This window comes from Periplaneta americana, chromosome 11 (genome assembly GCF_040183065.1).
Source record: "Periplaneta americana isolate PAMFEO1 chromosome 11, P.americana_PAMFEO1_priV1, whole genome shotgun sequence".
NCBI classification, from domain to species: domain Eukaryota; kingdom Metazoa; phylum Arthropoda; class Insecta; order Blattodea; family Blattidae; genus Periplaneta; species Periplaneta americana.
The window spans coordinates 4751710-4775000 of NC_091127.1; the positions used below are offsets into that span (position 1 = coordinate 4751710).

Sequence of the window (23291 nt, forward strand, 5' to 3'; positions counted from 1 at the left end):
CGCTACGCGGACAGGAAACATGTGTCCAGGCGTGGAGTTGACCGATGAGGGAATGCGTGGACTTTGCCTGCGGGTGGTCAGCAAGATGACACCAAGCCAGGTTCAAAAAAAGAGATGATCTGGTATATGTCAGAGAATTGTCAGGACGCCGGAAGTAGGAGAGGTTCTAGTTAACGAACAATTTTTGAAGAACGCGTCTTAAGTGACGTAAGTGTAATCATGGCCAATCAGGATTCTTAATAGAGACACGTGATGTATAGATAGGAGGGCGAAATTGTAAGTTTGGTGGTTGAAAGTAGAGGGTAGATTTGGCAGATAGACAGAAGGCAGATAGACAGCGTTCGGAGAAGTTGCACTCCACATATTCTCGGCGAACCTAACTCGGAAGGATAACAATTTACGGACTTAGAATTTTTTAGTGGGTTTAGTAAGAAGCCGTGTGTTGCATCATTATTATAAGTCTGAATTCTTTTCTCATCATTATTATTACATTAGGAGTAAATTGTCATCACGTTATCAACTCTCCGTTATATTACTGGTGTTTTATAGTACAAAAGATATAATTACGTGAACTCAGAAATTAGTCTACCAACTTGTGGGAAGTGAGAACAGTAAATTATACACTTGGACGCGAATTTCTGCTAACCTGAAACGAACACTTAATAATAATAATAAACGTTCTCATAGTTCTTACCAACAACTTCTGGTGTGCGCCTACATCATTTCAATCTACGAACACGTCTCCCAAACCCCATGTCCAGACCGTTTTTGCAGCTGACCTGGGAAAATCTCACACTCTACCGCAGTAATCTCGAGGAGGCTGGCGCCCAAATTAATTAGTGTACATCTTTAATTATTGACATCAACGTGCCTTCTTGAGATACTTTCCATATACGATGGAGCTGGCAGCCGAGGGCAAGGAAAGGCGTCGTGGGCAACAACGACAACGACCGACGACCGTTGCAGGTTGTGTGTTTAGTTTGATAAAGAAAAAAAATTAGTTTTCTGTGACCTGTAAAAAGTGTAAACTCCATTATGTCATATGAGAATTTGAGAGGTAAACTCTGTGAAACGTTTGGATTTAAATTGAACGACCGTGGAGAAATGCTTGACAGAAAAAAAGTTTTTTCGTGTTTAGTGATGCAGGAAACATTGTTACTAAACGGAGAGCGGCACTTAATTCGGAGCATGTGAATGCACTCACATGTTTAAAATCATGGATGAAGCAGTATTAACTAGGTGAGTCTTCATACTTTTTGTTATTTATGTTTGTCTCAAAAAGTTCCAGGAGAAACTGACACAATAAATTATAAGCCTCATAATAAATATGTTAGTAAATAATTAAAATAGTTGTTTTGTAATATAACGATACAGTATATACAGATATACAACATTTAATACTTATGCTTATCACCGAACACAAGTTAAATTTAACCATAAATATTACAGTATATTAAAACATTTTTTCAACTTTATCAAAATTCGATTAATCTATTAAATTACTTACTTACTTACAAATGGCTTTTAAGGAACCCGAAGGTTCATTGCCGCCCTCACATAAGCCCGCCATCGGTCCCTATCCTGTGCAAGATTAATCCAGTCTCTATCATCATACCCCACCTCTCTCAAATCCATTTTAATATTATCCTCCCATCTACGTCTCGGCCTCCCTAAAGGTCTTTTTCCCTCCGGTCTCCCAACCAACACTCTATATGAATTTCTGGATTCGCCCATACGTGCTACATGCCCTGCCCATCTCAAACGTCTGGATTTAATGTTCCTAATTATGTCAGGTGAAGAATACAATGCGTGCAGTTCTGCGTTGTGTAACTTTCTCCGTTCTCCTGTAACTTCATCCCGCTTAGCCCCAAATATTTTCCTAAGCACCTTATTCTCAAACACCCTTAACCTATGGTCCTCTCCGCGCCATGCCGTGGTGATAGGGACCCACCATGGAATCTATCGATTAATCGATTAAATTCAAATAGTTAAGCTATGTAACTATGTATTAAAATCTGCATTTACAACGCTAATTTATTGAAATTAATCTCATGTGTACACTAATGATGGGAATACAGATGCATATCTCAAAATTCAACGTAGGCATAGAAGGCTAACGCTATACCGACTGCGCCACCCAGGGCGACAGCTGATCTTGAGATCCGTAGTTTGTGCTGCATTATGCCTAAAACTAAAAATTCAAATGCATAACTTAATAAAGCACATCTTATTTAACAGAATAACAAACTTTCGGAGAAGCGAAATGTTTAATGTAAGTTATTCACGTTTGCAGTGATGCAATGCGGGTTTGCTTGTCTGGAGGCGGGGGCGGTGCGATCCAAGAACGCAACCAACATTATAATGAAGAACATCATGGATATTTGTGAGTATTGCAGACAAATTAAACCTTAAGCAATACGTTAATTTTACGTAAGAATGGGAGCAATACGACTGTGCAGATTTTAACAGCTTGTTCCTTGGATAAAGTACAAAAAAAATCTGAATCATATTAGTCCCAAATTAAAACTTTTATCCGAAAAAGATCAGCATACTACATCAGAAGTAAGATGATGAATGTATTTATTTACACTGCAAGTAGGCAAGCACCCGGTGGCAGTGGTATACACAATATAAACAATACACAATAAAATGATAAGCAATACACAATACAATTATACAATACACAATATAATTATACACACAATACAATAAGAATACACAATACAATTTAACACAATAATTACAATTAATAATATAACATAAAATAACCTAATTTTACAATACAACCTACATATGTGTAGGCCCTACATAAGTTTCAATAGTCTTTCACTTTACTCTCATCTCACTCACTGTAGTGGCACTATGACGCATTTCACTGACACTTTAGCACACATTTCACTGACATTCTATAACACATTTCACTGACACTATAGAACACATTTCATTGACGCTATAAATTATCACTGTTCGGAACTATTCACTGCACTGTAAAACCATAACTTCACTGACTCACCTCGCTTCACTGATACAACAGTTCAAATAATACAAATAATTACACCCTTATGCATACTTATAAACAGAACTACATTTAAGCTAAACATTTCTAGTCTAAGGCCCTCTTACACGCTATTTTTAAATAATTTACAATTCAAACCAAGGGAGTAACTCGTCAGGCTAAATAAATACATGTCACCTTAAAACATTAAATGTTAAGTGTCACCTTAATTTTAATTTGCACTTTATACACAACTTTTTAAGTTATTCTTGAATATCCTTAAGGAAGGACAGCCCTCAAAGACCGCTGCAAGTAGGTCATTCCAATTATTTATAGTTCTATTTAAAAATGAGATGTCCTGTGAACAAATTTTCTAGAAAAATTCTTTCTCTGAAGATAACAAAAATATGTGTATGCTTCGAAAGTGACTACTTGCTAACATGAATTGTCTAACCAGTGCTGGATTGATGTATTATATGTAGATGGGAAATGAATTGTGAGAATTTTTCATCTATATTAATTTAATTTATAGTAACACAGTCTAATTCTTCATGGCCCTGTTTCTTCAACCTTTGTTAAATTATAACAGTATGTTATTCCATTTTAACTGTAAACTTAACAGTTGAAGAATTTCTTCAACTACTGTTAGTACTAACAGGCTGTTAAAACCTATGTTAATTTAACTGCCCAATTTCATGCAGTTAAATCATTTAACTCTCTGTTAGCATAGAAGTATCCAATATGGCTGGTGTGTTAGATGCTGAACTTATATATCTGGATTATTTAGAAAATGATATCCATGAATACATAAACAGAGGGGTTGATTTCTGTGATTTGACAGACCAGAAGTTCATACAAAGGTGTAGCCTATTTTCTGCCAAGCCTAACTTTTCGCTTTCAACTTGGATACGTTTGTTTGTTTATTCTCATTAATTGGTTTATACTGCGAAATAATTTCCAGCAGAAGGTTTCTTTCGAATGAAGAGAAATTAGTCCCACGATTTCTTTTTGTTCTAGTGTTTTCCATTTCATAACAGCAATACCAATAGAAAGACTTCTATCCTCTCTGAATCAAACACCGGAAACAAGCGAGAATCGCAATTGTCAGAGTTCAGAAAACAGAAGTGAGCCTATACTTGGTTATAGCACAGTTTAGTATATACAGTTGCGAAGCTTGGGATGATTTTTTTGCATTTCTCGCGATAGTTGCTAGCCGCTTGTAGCGCTGTGAGTACTAGGAACAATTGACTGTGTCACTGCCATCGTGATCTAATACAGGCCGTAAGGCAGACCATGTGACTCGCTTAACCCGATCACGAAGGGCGGCGTTTCAACCATATAAATTAGTTGGAATGCATAAAGAGTAACATATATTTCTCTAAAATATTGTGTAATTGCATTAATAAAATTTAAAACAATGATTATGAGACACTTCAGACATAATTCACTTGCGAGTTAAGATGAAATATTATTTTTGGTGTGAAAATTACGTTGTTCGTATGTGTAATACCTGCCTTTATTTCGATTAAATATTGCGAAATTCTTGTACATTCATTTATGCACGATTCAATAATTTTCAATTGCACCGCACGAATATTTAGATATGTTCAAATTATAGGTTATGTTTACTGTCCCAGTTGTCCCTTTCTGTCTAATTTTAGTGGTCTCCAATGCCCTGCCATTCATATGGAAATATTATAGGTTATGTTTACTATATTTAACTTATATTCCTAAATTCGCAATTATACATTATAATTAAGCATAATGTCATGTATGATACTCCGCACATTCAATTTGTCTGTATTTTAATACTACAATTGAGTATTGAATTATTGTATTTATCTACTACCTAAGAGACGAAGTAACAATCGTTCATACACTAATTTCATAAGAGTGGTATGATAATTTTTCTGTCTTTATTAAGGAAGGTATTTGTGCTTTATTAAATCACAATATAAATTCTTTTTTATTAAACCTCAAAATAGCTTCCATTCTAAACATAAAATGTTGACGCGAAAAGATTATGTTAACATGTAAAATTCTCTTCACATTAAAATAACACAGTTTTGCAATTATTTCTGCAACATATTATGCAATAAGAAGTAAAGGGAACTTATGGACTACACTAAATAAAACTTAGTTATAATACGCAATAAAGTTATAATATAATAATTCACTGAGCTCCATACACTGAAATAGAAAACCTAAACATATATTACGGCCTGGTCTAGATCGAAAAGGCATTGACTGTGCCGTATTTCGCATTGTTGTGAAAAGTTGTGTAAACTGTGAAATGTTTGTTATCGGTTGTAATAACTGTAAATGGCTAAAATGCAATAATTTGAATTATAATATGGGACAAGGAGACCTTTGTAGCACTATAAATTCTAAGAAAAAGAGGTCAGAGTTATCCTTCTTCCGAAAGATCCAGGAAGGTGAGTTTATAAAATATAATATATACTTTATGAAAATAAACCTTATGTATTTCGTATTTCAATAGAGGAAGTGTTAATTTTTCAAAAGAACACGATATCAAAAGTAAAATACATTTTATCGTCTGCTAGGGAAAGAGTCTGTGATGAGGCGATAGTAGCGATCCTAGTGGCTAGCAACTATCTATGGATGCATATTTCAACTGTCTATGTTTGCATATTTAGTAAGTATTGAGCTTCGCAACTGTATATACTAAACTGTGGTTATAGGTTATGGTTAAACTCTAGAATCTCTGGTCCTAACAGAGAGTAAACAAACATAATGTTAAAATGTGAAATCTGAAGTTGAAGAAACGCAATATTTTTAACAGCAATTCATACTTTTAACTTACAGATAATTAACGCTATGTTAGGTGCATTTTAACAAAGGTTGAAGAAACCGGGCCTATGTCTTTATCTATGTTTACTGCAACACCGAAATTTTTCAGTTATCAGTGCAGTGGCGTACTGGCTGGTGGGTTACGCCCTGGGTCATGGGGAAGGTAACCCTGTGTTTGGGGGAACTTACTTCGCCGGTGTAGGCCTACCACCAGAGCGGAGAGCTGACTGGTTCTTCCACTGCGTCTTCGCTGCAACGGCTGCCACGCTGGTATCCGGTGCCGTAGCGGAGCGCTGTAACTATATCGCATACATCACTTACAGCGCTGTCATATCCGGTAAGCCAACACTGAATTTGCTGGGGCTAGTCAGTATTAGAAACGGATTGATGTTTCGATATTTCGCGGTTTAAGACAATATTGTTGCCAAACGTTAATGAAATTCTATCATAAAAATAGAATTAAATTTGTAGCTCAGCCACATGCTCATAATGCAAGACGAAATGAAATTCTTAAATTAGTTGAACCTAAATGTTTCACATCTGCTGCTTTACTACACACTACAAATTATGGTCCACGGCTATATAATTCGATAATAAAATTTCATCCAGAATTGACTACTTTAAGCAATGAAATTTTCAGATCCAGAATTAAAAAAAATATATGTCAGACTTCCCTGTATATATATTATGTACCATGTATCGTAAAACAAAATTATTTCTGTCCTAAGTGTATTTTTCTATTTTATCTTGGTTACTATAGCAACATGACCTGCACTAATTATACTACTAATAATAAGTTAATATTAATCCATCAATCTCAACATCGTCTCTTTTTTCACTCAGTTATTACTAGTATTATTATTTACTAATTTTATTATCATCTTTATGTGAGCTTTTTTATTAAGTATTTTGTCTACAAAGTATGTATATCTATGTAACGGAACTGTCCCCGAACACGAGCTTTGCTCTTTCGGGGTATTTTAATGTAACGTTTTTATGTATATGTTATTATTAAATAAAATCTAAATCTAAAAAATCTAAACGTGGTGAGTTGTCAGTGAAATTAGTGTAGTACTGAAAAGTACTTGTGCAGGTATGAACATATCATACTCGTGGGTTTCAGTTCGAACTTAGGGTTAAGATACAAATTAGATTTACTTTAAATGTTATTTTAAGTGATCGTGCTTCATTAAATTTAATAATAATAATAGTTTTATTTTCCCTGGCAAAGTTAAGGCCATCAGTCCTTTTCTTCCACTCAACCAGGATCAAATCACATACAGAAAAATATATAATAATCCGTGGCGCTACAGCCCGTGAAGGGCCTAGACCGACCAGCCGGCTGCTGACCTCACGTCCACATGCCGAAGCAGAGGTGGACGATCATCCAACCAGAATGGAGGTATCGTGTGGTTAGCACGATGATCCCCCCAGCCGTTATAGCTGGTATTCGCAACCGGATTTCGCTACCTATCGTAGCTCCCCAAGTGCATCACGATGCTGGGTGGGCACCGGTCCCATACACTGGCCGAAATTTCATGAGAAAATTTCTTCCCCCATGAGGACTCGAACCAGCGCGCATTCCGTAACGCGAGTCCTAGACAGGATGCCTTAGACCACGACGCAAATATTAACTTAAAAATAATAATAAACATAATTAAGTAAAAAAGAGAGATTGAATACATATACACAATCATTATTAACTTTAAAATAACAATAATAAAAATATATAATAAAAAAAGAGACTGAATACATAATCATAAACAGGAAAATACATTCTAGTATACAAGTATTAAGATAAAAAAAGAATTAATACATATGAATATAATCTCACAACTAAAGGAATAGTACAATTAGTATGATCAGCACAGCACGGGTTACATTGAGACAATGACTATCTAGATATTAGTGTTAATGGAAAAATAAAATAATGACTGTGTAAAATAATAATAATAATAATAATAATAATAATAATAATAATAATAATAATAGTTTTATTTTCCCTGGCAGAGTTAAGGCCATCAGGCCTTCTCTTCCACTCAACCAGGATCAAATCTCATACAGAAAACTACATACCGGTATACGAATATTAACTTAAAAATAATAATAAACATAATAAAGTAAAAAAGAGAGATTGAATACATATACATAATCAGTATTAACTTCAAATAATAATAATAATAATAATAATAATAATAATAATAATAATAATAATAATAATAATAATAATAAATATATAATAAAAAAGAGACTGAATACAAAATCACAAACAGGAAAATACATTCTAGTATACAAGTATTAACTTGAAAAAAAGAATATATATATGAATATAATCTCACAACTAAAGGAATAGTACAATTAGTATGATCAGCACAGCATGGGTTACATTGAGACAATGACAATTATCTAGATATTAGTGTTAATGGAAAAATAAAGTAATGACTGTGTAAAATAATAATAATAATAATAATAATAATAATAATAATAATAATAATAATAATAATAATAATAAATAAAAATTATACCTAAAAAAACTAATTCTGTGCATTTAAAATATTTCTAAACAACCTAATTTTAAACAACTGAGGACTAAGACTACCCCTGATTTCCAGCGGCAGCGAATTCCATGAGCGGGCCATGGCTATTGAGAAAGAACTTGAGTACAGAGATGTCTGATGACGTGGTATTGATAGCAACAGATTGTGCTGTGAACGTGTATTGCGATTATGATGCTCCCTGTTATTATTATTATTATTATTATTATTATTATTATTCATTTATTATTGATTGTTTTTGTTATTATTTATTTATTTATTTATTTAAAAACGTTTGTACATTAGTACTATCAATTGTGCTTAAATAATTAACATTACAACAATATGAGACGTGTGGAGAGGGTGACGTCATTAACGTTCCTCAAAGCATCAACAAATCAGTGTGTCTTTTCCTCTTGAGGCGACGACCAGGCTGTGCAGGGGGCAGGTTCCGAGGAATCTGGTTGATTGAGCTGTTAGAATGTGTTGACAATGTTGCATGTAATCGTGTATAGGAAGAATGAAGTACAGTCTCTGTTTTGGCTAGATCTAGATCTGAATGAAGTGTTTTATTTCTGATGTACCATGGTGCTCCAGTGATTATCCTTAGTGCACGATTTTGGAATGTTTGAATACGCTTGATTTGGCTTATAGAAGCCGATCCCCATAATGAACATCCATAGAGCCAAATAGGTTTGAGAAGCATTACATATATTAATTAACCTTTTGTTGGAAAGGAAAAGACAAGAGCTGGAAAGTATTGTTTTCAATCGATGAAGTCTGTTATCTTAATCTCTGGAGGGTGTAAGTGAGATGTTTATTCCAGGTCAAGCGACTGTCTAGGATGAGTTCAAGATATAGTACTTCTTCATGTTGTGGTACTGGTGAACAATTGAGGTATAATGGAAGTGCTTTTTCTTTTTTGAGGTATGTGAATGTTACTGTTGATGACTTATTTGTGTTCATGACTGTTCTCCATTTTTTGTTCCATATTTCAATTTCTTGAAGAAAGTTTTGTAGAATGGTTGTCACTTGTTCACCAGTATCTCCTTTGCTAAGGACAGCAATGTCATCAGCGAACTGAGCTACAGTTAGAGAATCTGATTTAGGTGTTGGTATATCATGAGTGTAAATTAAATTGAGAAAGGGGGCTAGAATGCTCCCTTGAGGTACACCTGCAGAAATATATCTAATCTGAGACTGTACACCTTCATAAATTATTGCATAAGTTCGTCTTCTAAGATATGATTGAATTAAACGGTAATATGTGTCAGGAAGATGGTTTATTGATTGTATTTTTATTGAATAATTTCGAGGGAAAAATTGTTCCGGGGCCGGGTATCGAACCCGGGACCTTTGGTTAAACGTACCAACGCTCTCCCACTGAGCTACCCGGGAACTCTACCCGACACCGATCCAATTTTTCCTTCTATATCCACAGACCTCAAAGTGGGCTGACAACAGTCAAGCAACCAACATTTGAGTGCACATTAACTCTGTGTGACTTTAAATTGTGGTTTTCTGTTACGTACAGTGACGTGTATTATGCAAATAAAGCTTTCAGGAATAACTCCCTGTAAAGTTAATTTGAATAATTTCGAGGGAAAAATTGTTCCGGGGCCGGGTATCGAACCCGGGACCTTTGGTTAAACGTACCAACGCTCTCCCACTGAGCTACCCGGGAACTCTACCCGACACCGATCCAATTTTTCCTTCTATATCCACAGACCTCAAAGTGGGCTGTATTTTATTATTAATTGTCATTATAGAGTGTAATTAGTTACTACTGCCACCGGGTATATACCCATTTGTAGTGTGAATAAATAAATACATACATACATGCGTCTTCCGAGAAGAATATATATCGTTATGGATTTCTAAAACGAACGACGCTCGATTAACAACGTAGGGTAGAAAAGTGTGACGTCGCCTGAGTAGTGAAAAAACAGTTTCAGTAATTTTTGTTATGTCGTTACACAAATGGACTTACGTCTATACGTGACACTTTTTATTATTTTAGAAGTTTTAATAAAAAATAATTCATGTTTATTAAGTCACTTTCAACTGAAGATAAAATACTATTCTGATGTTCTTCATTTTCTACAATATATACTTTTTATCTCAAAATACACATTTGTATACTTTTTAGAGTTTTCTTTTTTTCCCGTTGTTGGTAATTCTATAGCATCTATTAGATGTTTTATGGTTGTGCTAACAGATGGAGTTACTTGTCAACAATGTGACGCTGAAACGTGTGTTCAGGTTACTGCCCAGCGACAGTCCTGATGTATTTTATATTTTTGATGATTGGTTAATTAATATTAACCCGGCACACTCACATTCACATTCATACAAATTTCCAGACTCTAGACACCCAGGTAATTTTGCTTCTTCAAGAAAAATTCACCGGGAGCCGAGCCCGGGAATCAAACCCGGGTCCTCCGGATCTGCAAGCCAACATGCTGACCAACAGACCACGGAGGCAGTCAGAGTTTTCTTAGGAATAAAAATATAAACCTCAGGATTCAATAATGAGGATTTCAAAATGCAAATAATTGTTCTTTGAATTAATTTAAGGTCTGATATACCCCCCAACAACCCACTGGGTGTGGTCAGAAGAAGGTTGGCTCCAGAAACTTGGGTATCGAGATTATTCCGGTTGCGGGCCTGTTCATTTGCTGGGGGGAGTTTGCTCGTTTTGGGGCGCCTTTCTCCTGGGGCCTCGGATTGGAAGATTTGAAAACCAGAGAAATAACAAACAAAGCGAGGCCATTGTTGGTCACTCGGTTCCAGTAAGTATTATTGTAAAATGTTTAACAAATCCGAAAACTTTATGTTAATATATTGCTTGAAATCTTGTTTTTTTTATTTTAGTAGTTTATTTTACGACGCTTTATCAACATCTTAGGTTATTTAGCGTCTGAATGAGATAATGGTGATAATGCCGGTTAAATGAGTCCGGGGTCCAGCACCGAAAGTTACCCAGCATTTGCTCATATTGGGTTGAGGGAAAACCCCGGAAAAACCCTCAACCAAGTAACTTGTCCCAACCGGGAATCGAACCCGGGCCACCTGGTTTCGTGGCCAGATGCGCTAACCGTTACTCCACTGGTGTGGACTGAAATCTTGTTGCAAACCAATCAATTCTGTAAAATACTGACTTGAAACAAGCTGGGTTCTTGCGGAAAGCATTATTTTGTCGGTAAAACATAATGGTCAATGTTTATGTAGGAGTTAATACAAATACCTTACTATAATAATACCGGACAGCTGTATACTAGCAGCATTGGCGTGAGTGCGAAATATCACGGACATGACATCTAGCGGAGCGGCGTGGAATTACGCCCACAAATACAAATATCAACATAGCGGAAATCGGACTATTGTTTAAAACGTGAGGTGCTAATGTGGAATAATATATGAGACACTTAAGAAATGTTGAGTAGTGCTGTATTTAATACTGTATTTAATAATTTGTTAACAGTAATCTTTCAGTTGTTACCCTTAACAACACGCTAATCCCTTATTCATCTGTCGTAAAAAATCTTGGCTTCTTTTTTGATAATAATCTAAGTTGGAATTTTCAAGTTAAAGAAACGATAAAAAAAATCTGTTCCTCCTTTCACTCTTTGAGTCGCTTGAGAAACTTCTTGCCCCAGCAACTAAAACTTACCCTAGTACAAACCCTAGTAATGCCGCACTTCGATTATTGTGACGTTTTGTTAAGTGATCTAAGTTCTGAACTGTCAGTCAAGTTACAGCGAGCTCAGAATATGTGCGTCAGATACGTGTGCAACATCCGACGATACGATCACATATCACCGTCCTTCGCAAGTCTCTCGTGGCTCCGACTTAAAGAACGCAGAACTTTACACTCTTTGTCTTTACTCTTTCGAATTCTGCACACCTCAACACCAAATTACCTTTCGTCTCGTTTCTCTTATCTATACTCTAACCACGACGTAAATACCAGATCACTTATCTGTGGCACGCTAAATATACCTCTTCATAGAACATCTTGTTATTCCTCATCTTTTACAATATCCACCTCGCGTCATTGGAATTCCTTGTCACAAAGTATTAGGGGCTGCAAGACAACAAACACCTTTAAGAACAGCTTAAAAGATAACCTTATTAGCATCTCACTCCAATCATACTGATTTAAAATATTACTGACTACACTGTTGCTTTTTTCTTTAGACATCATCCTGATTGTGCTGCATTTTCAAAATTGTCTCATAATAATCTCTTTCTATTATCTAATATCATTTGAAATATATTAACATTCTATGTATTTTAGTTTAATTCTGCTACACAGTTTATTTCAGTGTTTAATTAATAGTTCATAGTATTTTGTTGTTTAATTCGTAAATAACTCTTGTATATATGTAACTCTCATCTAAATCAAAATGTTGGATTCTTTGTAAGTTCATGCATATGTATATACACTTTTTGCTGGTTGAGTGGAAGAGAAGGCCTTACGGCCTTAACTCTGCCAGCTAAAATAAATCATTATTATTATTATTATTATTATTATTATTATTATTATTATTATTATTATTATTATTTAATGTAACATTATTTTATATCAAAGCTGGATATTATGAGAAATATTGCATGCTTCATATTATTTTCCGTAATTAATTGTTGCTTACTTTTTCTTTGCTTTAGTGAGACAGAATTAATTCTGACATTAAGAATGAATTTACAATAACGCTTTATATACCCATTGCTGACAACTGCAAAGATTGGTGGTAGAAGTAAGACGGCGAACGTCAATGACAGAAGTAAAAACTCAACGCAGAATGTGAACGATGTTAATTTAGAAATGAGTGCATAGTAGCGATAATATTTTCAACGATAGTTCAAGAAAATAAAGGTAAAAAGGAATGTTATTCGTAACAAGATAAAATAACTATTTGTTGCGCAATACGTAACAATATAGTAAGAAATTTCGTGAGTCATCTTCATGACAGTGAAGCTGTTGTACACCGGGCTGAAAAAGAAATGCAGATACGAAATTATATCGTTTTCCGAGGACTTTAGCAAATATGGCGAGGTGGAAAGCTATTTTCCTGAGATTAGTTTATTAAAAACATCTAAATACGACTTTTAAAACATATTCACGTTATTATTAATATGAATTGATTTTAAATTATTCATATACTTTTATTATACAACATTAATAAGAATACTACACGAAAATAGTGAAACTGCAGTTTATATGGTATTCCACAGCCTTCCTTATTATCCACGGATGCTGTCATTGTTACAATCGATATATACGGCCAGTTACGTTTCATATTGTACTGTATTAACAAAAATGTATCAATTTTAAATAAAATATAAATATAAAATTTTATCATAAATAAAGATAGAGAACTGAAAATTAAATCTATACTATTTGATAACATTAATCTTAAAACAAAGTTTATAGTTATGCAAAGCCCTCCGTGTATCTCTATTTCTATTGTTTCCTAAGCGAAGTCCTCGTAACACGATAATATTTCAAATCGATAGCGACTTCGACTCGGCATTTCTTTTACAATCCAGTGTACTATAGAAGTTATTCAGTCACTATGTATGACGGGACAATACTTCAGAATAGAGATCGCAGTGCTTGGAGTACACTGTTCCACAGACATCGTAAGTATCATCACAGTCTACTATATACAGTCACAAAGCTTGAGTTGTTGAGGTTGCTAGGAACCTCAGGTGTGCAGGTACTATTTCGCGTTGTCTGTAATGAGGCGATAGTAGCGATCCTAGTGGTTAGCAACTATCTATGGATGCTGTTGTGATCGTGATTGTATATACTAGACTGTGATCATTCCACTGCGTTTCTTTCGTAAGAAGTCATCCAGATGTACCAAGTTTGATGTGTGACAATCACGAGATGAGGACGATTTGATGCGTTTCATATCACGCTGTCTTATTTCTCAGCTAACCGGCATCGGGGGCATGATCCTGGTCGCTGGATTTCTGGCCTTTAATGGAGCTGCTCTTGGCTCCATGGCGAACCCAGACGATGAAGACACGATCTCTAGGGTGATCATCAACACGGTGCTCGGAGGCAGTGGCGGCAGCATCGTAATGCTGGCAGTCTGCAAGCTTGGACTCTTCGGTCCACCCGCCTGGTCCTTCAGCCTCACGCTTAACGCCGCTTTCATCGGGATGGTATGGATGAAACACATTTGTAGTCATAATTCAGAGTATTGGCGATGAAATTAAGAGAAGAATAGACTGCCAAACTTAATTTGAATATACAGTGTGGTCCAGAATAAAGTATACTAGTGGCTTCTGCAGCAAATGCTGCAAACGAAGTTCATTAGAATTTCAAATAAAAATTTTTCAGATTTATTTTCAATGAAAAATACCAGACATTTTGAAAGTTATTTGCTTCCATAATAATAAAACATACTCCCACTGAATGGTTTTTTTTATGCCAAATACTTTTTCTTGAACCTATCCACCTTCAGTTTTTCAGTTTCAACGCGAAAACGCAAGTAACAATGTCAGGACGATCAGTGGGTTTTTCATGTGGGAGTAAAGCAATAGCTATTTCAGGTCATTGTGGATTGTAGGTGAAAGTTAAGAAAAGTCAGGTTTGCTATGCTTTCGAACAATAGACATAGCATCTTGGTATAGATGCTACATGTAGAGCTTGAAATGTAGAGTGTAAAATCATTTTATCCTGCTAAGAGATCTTGCTGAAATGATCGAGAGGCTACAACATTTTGCAGGTCTCTTATTTTATCAGTAAGTAATACCGTCTTTCCTTAAGAAATGTAATTTTTGTGCTCTCTCGAGCCATTACTAAAGAAAATGACGCAAGTATCTACACCACACAGCCATTAAGTATATGAAAAAGACCCAATCCCAATTGATTAATAACTATAAAAATATTTGGTTTTTAATAACAATATTATTATCTTACGTAAGTTTTGTAGTTATATATATATAATAGCCGCCACTCAGTAAGTTATAGAAATGAAGATATAATTTAAGATATTCTCTATATCTACTTATATAACCCCAAAATGTTTCACTTTCATATCATCAGTATTGCATTAATATGTATAATTAATGAAAAATATTCACATCATGGCATTAACTATAATGAAATTTCATTTCTAATGGTAATAATATCAAACCACCCCAAGTTTTGTAGATTTTAATATCCAATACACAGCTGTACCCAGAAAATTACACACCGCAGAATCAGACCTGTAAATTATTTTTAGTAAGTTTGAAGTTTTAAATAACCAATTGAATTTGCACTCTAAATATGTCAGCAATCCTGCAGGTCATGGCCTTCGTGTAATAGCTATTGTTTATTGTAGTGCGTGTTTTGTTTTATTCTGAAATCACGGCCGTGCTGAAATGCAATTAGTTATCAAAACTGAAGAAAGTTGGATTTTGGAAAATAGGAAAATAATGTAGGAAAATTTGTATTTCACTGAAAACTACTGTTTTTCTGAAAAACTCTGGGTTCCAAGCTTCAAAATGAGGGGTCATTTATTAAAATCCGTTCAGCCGTTTTCCCGTAATTTCCATTACCAGTTTAAATTATATATAATGTTGCACTCATATCTCAGCGAGAAAAATTATTGCCGGCATTGTTAATGTTACTTCAGTTGTTGCTAAAGAAGGCAGTGAAAGAAACAATCAAAATGGTACTCAGTATCCAAGAAAATGAATTCCTTATCCCCCTGATGCGTATCTGTGTGGAATTCTAAAAGAGTTTGTATACATACATCAGGTACCCACAAACGTCATTGAACTGAAACAAAACATCAGACATGTTCTTCACTCTATAACAACAGTGACAAAAAAATATTCAATAATCTTCAGGTGCGTTACGAAACATGTCTAAGGAGTGATGGAGAATTTTAGGGCAAACTTGGCTAATTTTGTGACATGGCTAATTTCGTGATATTGCTTTTTAAATTTACCACGAAATTATACCAGCGACAAATGTAACTTTGATGGTAGGAGGCATTGAAGGAAGTAGGGTTTACAGTCCATCAAGAGGTGCAGGGACTAGCCACACAAGGAAGTGCTCGGCGAATTGATATCATTGCCATTAAGAACAACTCGGCATACATTTTCGATCCCAACATCAGATTTGAGACACATGCAGATCAACCGCATGAGGTGGACAGTGAAAAGAAACGGATCTATGAACCAACAATCCCGTTCTATAAAGATAAATATAGCCTGTCCCACATTGATGTAAAAGGTCTGATGGTGGGAGCACGAGGTACCATACCCTCCTCCTTTACCAACAAATGTAAAAACCTGGGGCTAACACACAGCATTGTGAAGGAAATAGCCATTAGTGCCCTCAAAGGATCGATTCAGATATTGAGAAATCATTTGTATGGGAGTGGTAATGGAAATTTCAAGTTATCTTAACCGATGGCTGTTGATTGGTTTAGATATCAATGCCAATCAATCCGTACTATTATTTTTCTCGCGGTATATGTCATTCAAATCATTCTAACCTATCTGATGATATTTTTTTCAGCCCTTTCTTAACTGTAAATGAGCACAAACGCTACTTAGGTGTAAATTTTTCGACATTTTGTATATTCGATTCCCTAACCGTTTGAAATGTAAATCATTTTACCTTTTAGGTGTGTTTCCAAATTATATGTAATATGCTTTGTCAAATCTGGCACCTTTTCATAAGGGAAGCTAAATTTATTATTTTATTATTATATATGGCAGAAGATTTACTATAACATAGATTTTGTTCACTGCACTCTTGCAGTGATGTGAGCGGAATTTTTTTGCAAACTACTTGAAGTGTTGTGGGATCTACAACTTTGAATTTGTGAGTGAATACACCATGCGATATCTTTGATTTTTGTTTGCGAGTTTTTTATTGTGTTTTGTGATCCAAATTGTTTTCAATGGTAAGCACTGACATTCTATACTTCTTGGTGAAAAATATATGGCTATCAATGCACTGATTATGTAACCGTGCCTTATCTTGGGAGGTTATTTTCTTAGCGTTTTTCTCATTCCACAAGACCATTTTTTGTCTTTAAATTTTTCCTTGCTATAACAACACTCTCTAGTGGAAGAAATATCAAATACATGAAACGTAAAATATTTGTGTGTGTATTCCAACGAGATAGAAAGAGAAGACTATAGAGTGGCCATGTTGTCCTGTACAGCGCTCTTTGCGGTGCCACCGCGAAACACGGCAGATCTGAGCTAAGCGCCCACCTTTGTAAAAATTCGTCTGCTTACAATGTTGTTTAACGGAGGTAAGGAGTACAAAAAAAACGAAGAAAAAACATGCCTGTTGTGTGTGCTGCATATAACTGCAATGTCAAAAGGAAAAAGACAACTGATATATCATATTTCATGTAAATTTTATGAAGTTAAGTCCATAGTTTTGTTAATTAGCAGCAAATTTTTTTCATGCATAAATGTGTAACAACGCCCGGCATAAACAAAATAAATGGTTCACTGGTAATGTACTTAAACTAAATACGGATAAAACCAATACAATTCCGTTTCAGACCCAGTGAAAAACAAATAGCAATATGATATTAAAACTGTATTTCGTCACCGGCATCCTTTATTTCTGCTCCTTCTGTCCTTACTGCTTATACAAGAAGACGATGAGCTGTAGCTTATAAGAAGTAGGCCTATTTCGAAGACAAACGATTAATCAAATAAATGGTTTACTAGTAATAAAGTTAAACTAAATACGGATAAAACCGCTACAATTCCGTTTCAAACCTAGTAATAGCAATCAAATATTAAAATTGTATTTCGGCACTCGCATCCAAAATAACGCAAAACTCTGTGGTAGGTCGCATTGTTGTTAGTATTTTGACTGGAAGGACATGAAAGAACATAATTGAGCACCCACGTGCAATAATGGGGTAAGTATGAATATATTTCGTAATTACTTACCCCATTATTGTACGTGGGTGCTCAATTATACACTAATAATTATCTGTGGTGCCACAGCCCTTGAAAGGCTCAGACAGACCAGCCGGCTGTTGGCCTCACGTTCACATTTCGATAATAATTATACTTTACTGTAACAAAAAAACTGAAAGCGTGTTTTGTCATGTTTCATCCACGTTACGAAGCTTGGAGTAAAGGTTGTTTACTACAGATAGGGCCTACTTTCATTCTATATCTTATGGTATAGTAAATAGTTTTGCAACGTGTAGAGACTGGGAAAACAATTTAATAAAATCATCCGAATCATACTCGTTCATTTTATAGGCAATCTTGCAGATCGCATTTAAAAGAACCTAGGAATATTAACATTTTCTTCAGTCTATTTGCTAGGACTTCTTGCCATACTACATGACAATTTTGCTTAGGTTATTCTTTTAAGCATTCCTTCTAGGAATAGCTCAAGTGTTTTAAATTTAGCGTGCATAAGTTTAGATTAAGTTCCTAGCACGTATTTGACGAAATACTAGGTTCTTCCACTTCAGTTTAACTGATTTATGCAAACGAAATTAAGACAGCTGATGATTCTAATGTCAGTTATCACCGCGCCCACTTTGTTTTGGGCGCATAAGTTCATTACCGACGGTTGTTCAATTTTCTTCAAACATGGCGGCGCAATGACCACTCTATATCTCTCTCTTTCTAACTCGTTGGTGTATTCATAGCATCTCTGAGATATTGCGCATGTCGAGAATGTTGCAGATAATCAAATGTAGAAAGAACTACAATATAAATGATATGAAAGAAACAATTGATTGTGTCTTAAACAAATGACAGGACAAAGCTTTTGATTTTGCTCTGGCTATTTTCAGTTATTTTTTTTTTTGCGCAACAGTTTTTATTTTGTTTTACCACCTCTCAAAATACACCCATTTTATTTACACATTGCATATAAATGTACCTACGTACATACATTACAAACTATATAACATGATTTGCAGAGAATTATCCAAGTGTGGTGGTGTCACATTAACAGCAATTGTAATTGTAATTTTTCACGCCCTTTTCTTTGTTTCCCTTCTTTAAAATTTAATATCTATGTTTACATATGTATAATCATTTTTTGAGGATATACTGAGTCCCTAAGGGCTACCCTCAATGGGGGGCAGTTTAATAATAATAATAATAATAATAATAATAATAATAATAATATTATTATTATTATTATTATTATTATTATTATTATTTAAATATTCTAACACACATCTAGTATCACGTAATGTGGTATAGATATTCAAAAATTATCTAATTGCTTCATTTTTAGGAATTATCTAATATTCTGAGGACATTATGAAGTAACCCTCGATACATAAATACTGTTTTTTTCAACCAGATTTCCGTCTGTGCGGCGGCCGACCAGTTTCAAATGTGGGCGGGTTTTGCGTCCGGAGCCTCAGCTGTGCCCTTGTATTTATTAATTCACTACGTCATGACATGGATGAAGGGTGAGCAACAATTATTTTTCAAGAAAGAACTGTAATGACGTTCTTTTTATGTATGCTTTCTTGTCGAATGGAAGTGAGAAGATTTTATCTAACCAGAAATTAGATTACTAGTTGATCAATGTTTGTATCTCAAGTCTTAGGCCGGTTGCAGAAATGCAAATGAAATCAGTCCCTGATCACCAATCAGTTGATGTCTGATTTATTTGATTGTTTATTGCGTTGCACGAAACTGAACCTCCAATAAAGTTGTCTCTGTTTACTAATTGCTGATTTAAGAAAGAAATGCATTTGGCATCAGCGCTATTTAGCAACCACGGCCAATTTGATTCTCTCTAAGAAGGGAGAAACGAATGCATCGAGTGGGCACTGATCAAGAAAACAAATGAATGCTTTACCGTTTTTTTTGTTTTTTGTTTTTTTTTTTTTTGTGGAAATATAACAGAGGATTTCATTTGTATAGACCACAAAATAAAATAAAATAACCGAACTAAAAACGTGAGGGACACAAATGTTTGTGATAATAATAGAGCCTTCTTATTAAACATCGTGAGGGCTTTATGAATATAATAAAAGCAGTGAAAAATAATTTTTCGATCCTGGTCAGAAATCATTTCATTCATCACATGACGTCAGATATTACGTATGAATATTTACCGAATATTTTTTCACATTGTTTGAAAATTTCTTCATCAGAAATCGAGTTATTTAGAACAATATAACTAGGGCTACCAACTTTAACCGTTTCCTGTATAAATTACTAGAACTTCACTATAAACACTTTTTGACCAATTATCAGTCACTAATCAGCAAAAATCGGTTGATAAAATCTGATGAAAGGTTCATTTCCGATCAAATACTGACTGTTCTTTCTGTAACGAAAACAGAATTCATGGCCAATCAAACCCTCCTTGATCGTTGATCATATCTGATCGGCTTTTCTGCAATCGGGCCTTAGAATTTGAAAATCATCTATAAAGACTGGTTGATATTGAAATATCGTGTAATAATAAGTGGTCACTTCGCAATACAGATATGTTTATGCGCACTTTTTATATTTGAATTGTTGCTTACATTAAGTCGAAAGTTATTAAAGCTTCAAAACTACATGTGGGATATCTGCACAACTTTGTGTCTTTTGGGTAATAATCAGATCTGATGTTTCACAGTTGATGACCCACTAGACGCTGTTGCTGTACATTTCGGTGGAGGATTCTGGGGACTTGTTACAGGATCGTTTTTAGCGGAGGACGGAATATTCTATGGTGCCTCCTACGACTCTGCCATGGTAAAGCAAACATTGTTGATAATACAAACAGACTCTTAAAAATAGGGCACAATAAGGTGCAAAAGTGCAACATTACTTTGTTAAAACCATTTATATATAAATGATATGTTATATATTGCATTTATTATTATTATTATTATTATTATTATTATTATTATTATTATTATATTATAGTTTTTAGTTAATATACAAATACGGAATTAAAATTTCATCTGAAAATTATGTGTAAATGGTTCTTTCACTTATAAAGATTATTATTATTATTATTATTATTATTATTATTATTATTTTTTTTTTATTTAATAAAAATTATAAATTTATTATATTTTATTTAATGTACTGCTGCATTTTCAAAATTGTCTCATAATAATCTCTTTCTATTATCTAATATCATTTGAAATATATTAACATTCTATGTATTTTAGCTTAATTCTGCTACACAGTTTATTTCAGTGTTTAATTAATAGTTCATAGTATTTTGTTGTTTAATTCGTAAATAACTCTTGTATACATATAACTCTCATCTAAATAAAATTGTTGAATTCTTTGTAAGTTCATGCATGTGTATATACACTTTTTGCTGGTTGAGTGGAAGAGAAGGCCTTACGGCCTTAACTCTGTCAGCTAAAATAAATTATTATTATTATTATTATTATTATTATTATTATTATTATTATAAATATAAAATTAACATTTCATCTGAAAATTATGTGTAAATGCTTCTTTCACTCATAAAAATTATTATTATTATTATCATCATTATTATTATCATTATCATTATTATTATTATTATTATTATTATTTTTAGTTAATGTACAAATACGGAATTAAAATTTCATCTGAAAATTATGTGTAAATGGTTCTTTCACTTATAAAGATTATTGTTATTATTATTATTATTATTATTATTATTATTATTATTATTATTATTGTTTTTAGTTAATGTACAAATACGGAATTAAAATTTCATCTGAAAATTATGTGTAAATGGGTCTTTCACTTATAAAGATTATTATTGTTATTACTGTTATTATTATTATTATTATTATTATTATTATTATTATTGTTTTTAGTTAATGTACAAATACGGAATTAAAATTTCATCTGAAAATTATGTGTAAATGGTTCTTTCACTTATAAATATTATTATTATTATTATTATTATTATTATTATTATTATTATTATTATTATTATTATTATATTGCTGTTAATTTACAGGCGTTTGGGATGAGGATGCTCGGAGCCCTGGCGATGACCTGCTGGGCCACGTGCACATGCTACGTAATGTTTTTCACGTTGAAGTTCTTCGGGAAACTTCGTGTGAATGAAGATCAGGAGCTCAGAGGCAAGTTAAATAATTCTTCGTGAATAATACTCGTTGTTAACATATGTCAGTATATATTTGTTCATTTCTTTTTCATTTTTGCAGAATTTAATTTCTTTTCTTTTTGTTATTTTATACACAATTTAAACATTAAGATGGATGTTTAAGTAACTCATTAAAATCAGGAGTCAACTGCATGTAGCGAATTGTAACCTAGCAACGAGATGTTCATTTGTCATACGCGAAATGCTTTTCGATTTTACAACTTACTCATGTGTCTTTGCTTGAACACTGCGTAGCTTTGAATGAATAAGTGATAGCTAAAAGAAGGGAGGAAGATCACGCCTTTCTCCTCTGTCCTGTTTGTGTGTCCTCGCGAGTCAAGAAATGCCGACGACTACCGCGTACAATCTACCCTGACATCACGAATACTGAAAGGTTTCAAACGAAATTTATGCAATATCAATGGTACTTTAAGAATTACTATTTGAATGTGATATTCTCTCTCGCTATCATAATATTAATACTCGATCACAACGCGATAACACGCTAGAAATTCCACTTCACACATCATCTCTGTATTCCTCATCTTTCACTGTTGCTACCTCTCGTCACTGGAACTCTCTGCCGCCTGAAGTCAAGGGCTGCCGAACATTGAAATCTTTCAAATCCAAGTTAGAAAATTATCTTATGACGAGTTGCCAAACTAACTTACTATTATGACAAGTGTTGTATTGCATGTTTCCACGTATTCAATTTTTTTTGTGTTCTAGTGATATTTAACTTATTTTATATTTTTTGTTTTCATATTTTCACACTAATGGTATATCTATAATGTTATAAGTTGAGCTATATATAGGCTAATCATAATTTTCCTTACTGGGTGTACCTAAAAATATTGTATTC

The 23291-nt window shown here is 34.0% G+C and overlaps 1 protein-coding gene across 1 annotated transcript in view; it reads left to right on the top strand.

Moving 5' to 3' along the window:
* Window positions 1–896: 896 nt before the first annotated feature.
* LOC138708674 (putative ammonium transporter 1) overlaps window positions 897–23291 on the top strand; it is a 25085-nt gene continuing 2690 nt past the window's right edge. Inside the window, exons 1-6 of the mRNA XM_069838761.1 lie at window positions 897–966; window positions 5916–6143; window positions 10918–11132; window positions 14284–14517; window positions 16336–16504; window positions 20942–21060. Coding sequence (XP_069694862.1) covers window positions 897–966; window positions 5916–6143; window positions 10918–11132; window positions 14284–14517; window positions 16336–16504; window positions 20942–21060 — 1035 coding nt within the window. The remainder of the gene's footprint in view (window positions 967–5915; window positions 6144–10917; window positions 11133–14283; window positions 14518–16335; window positions 16505–20941; window positions 21061–23291) is intronic.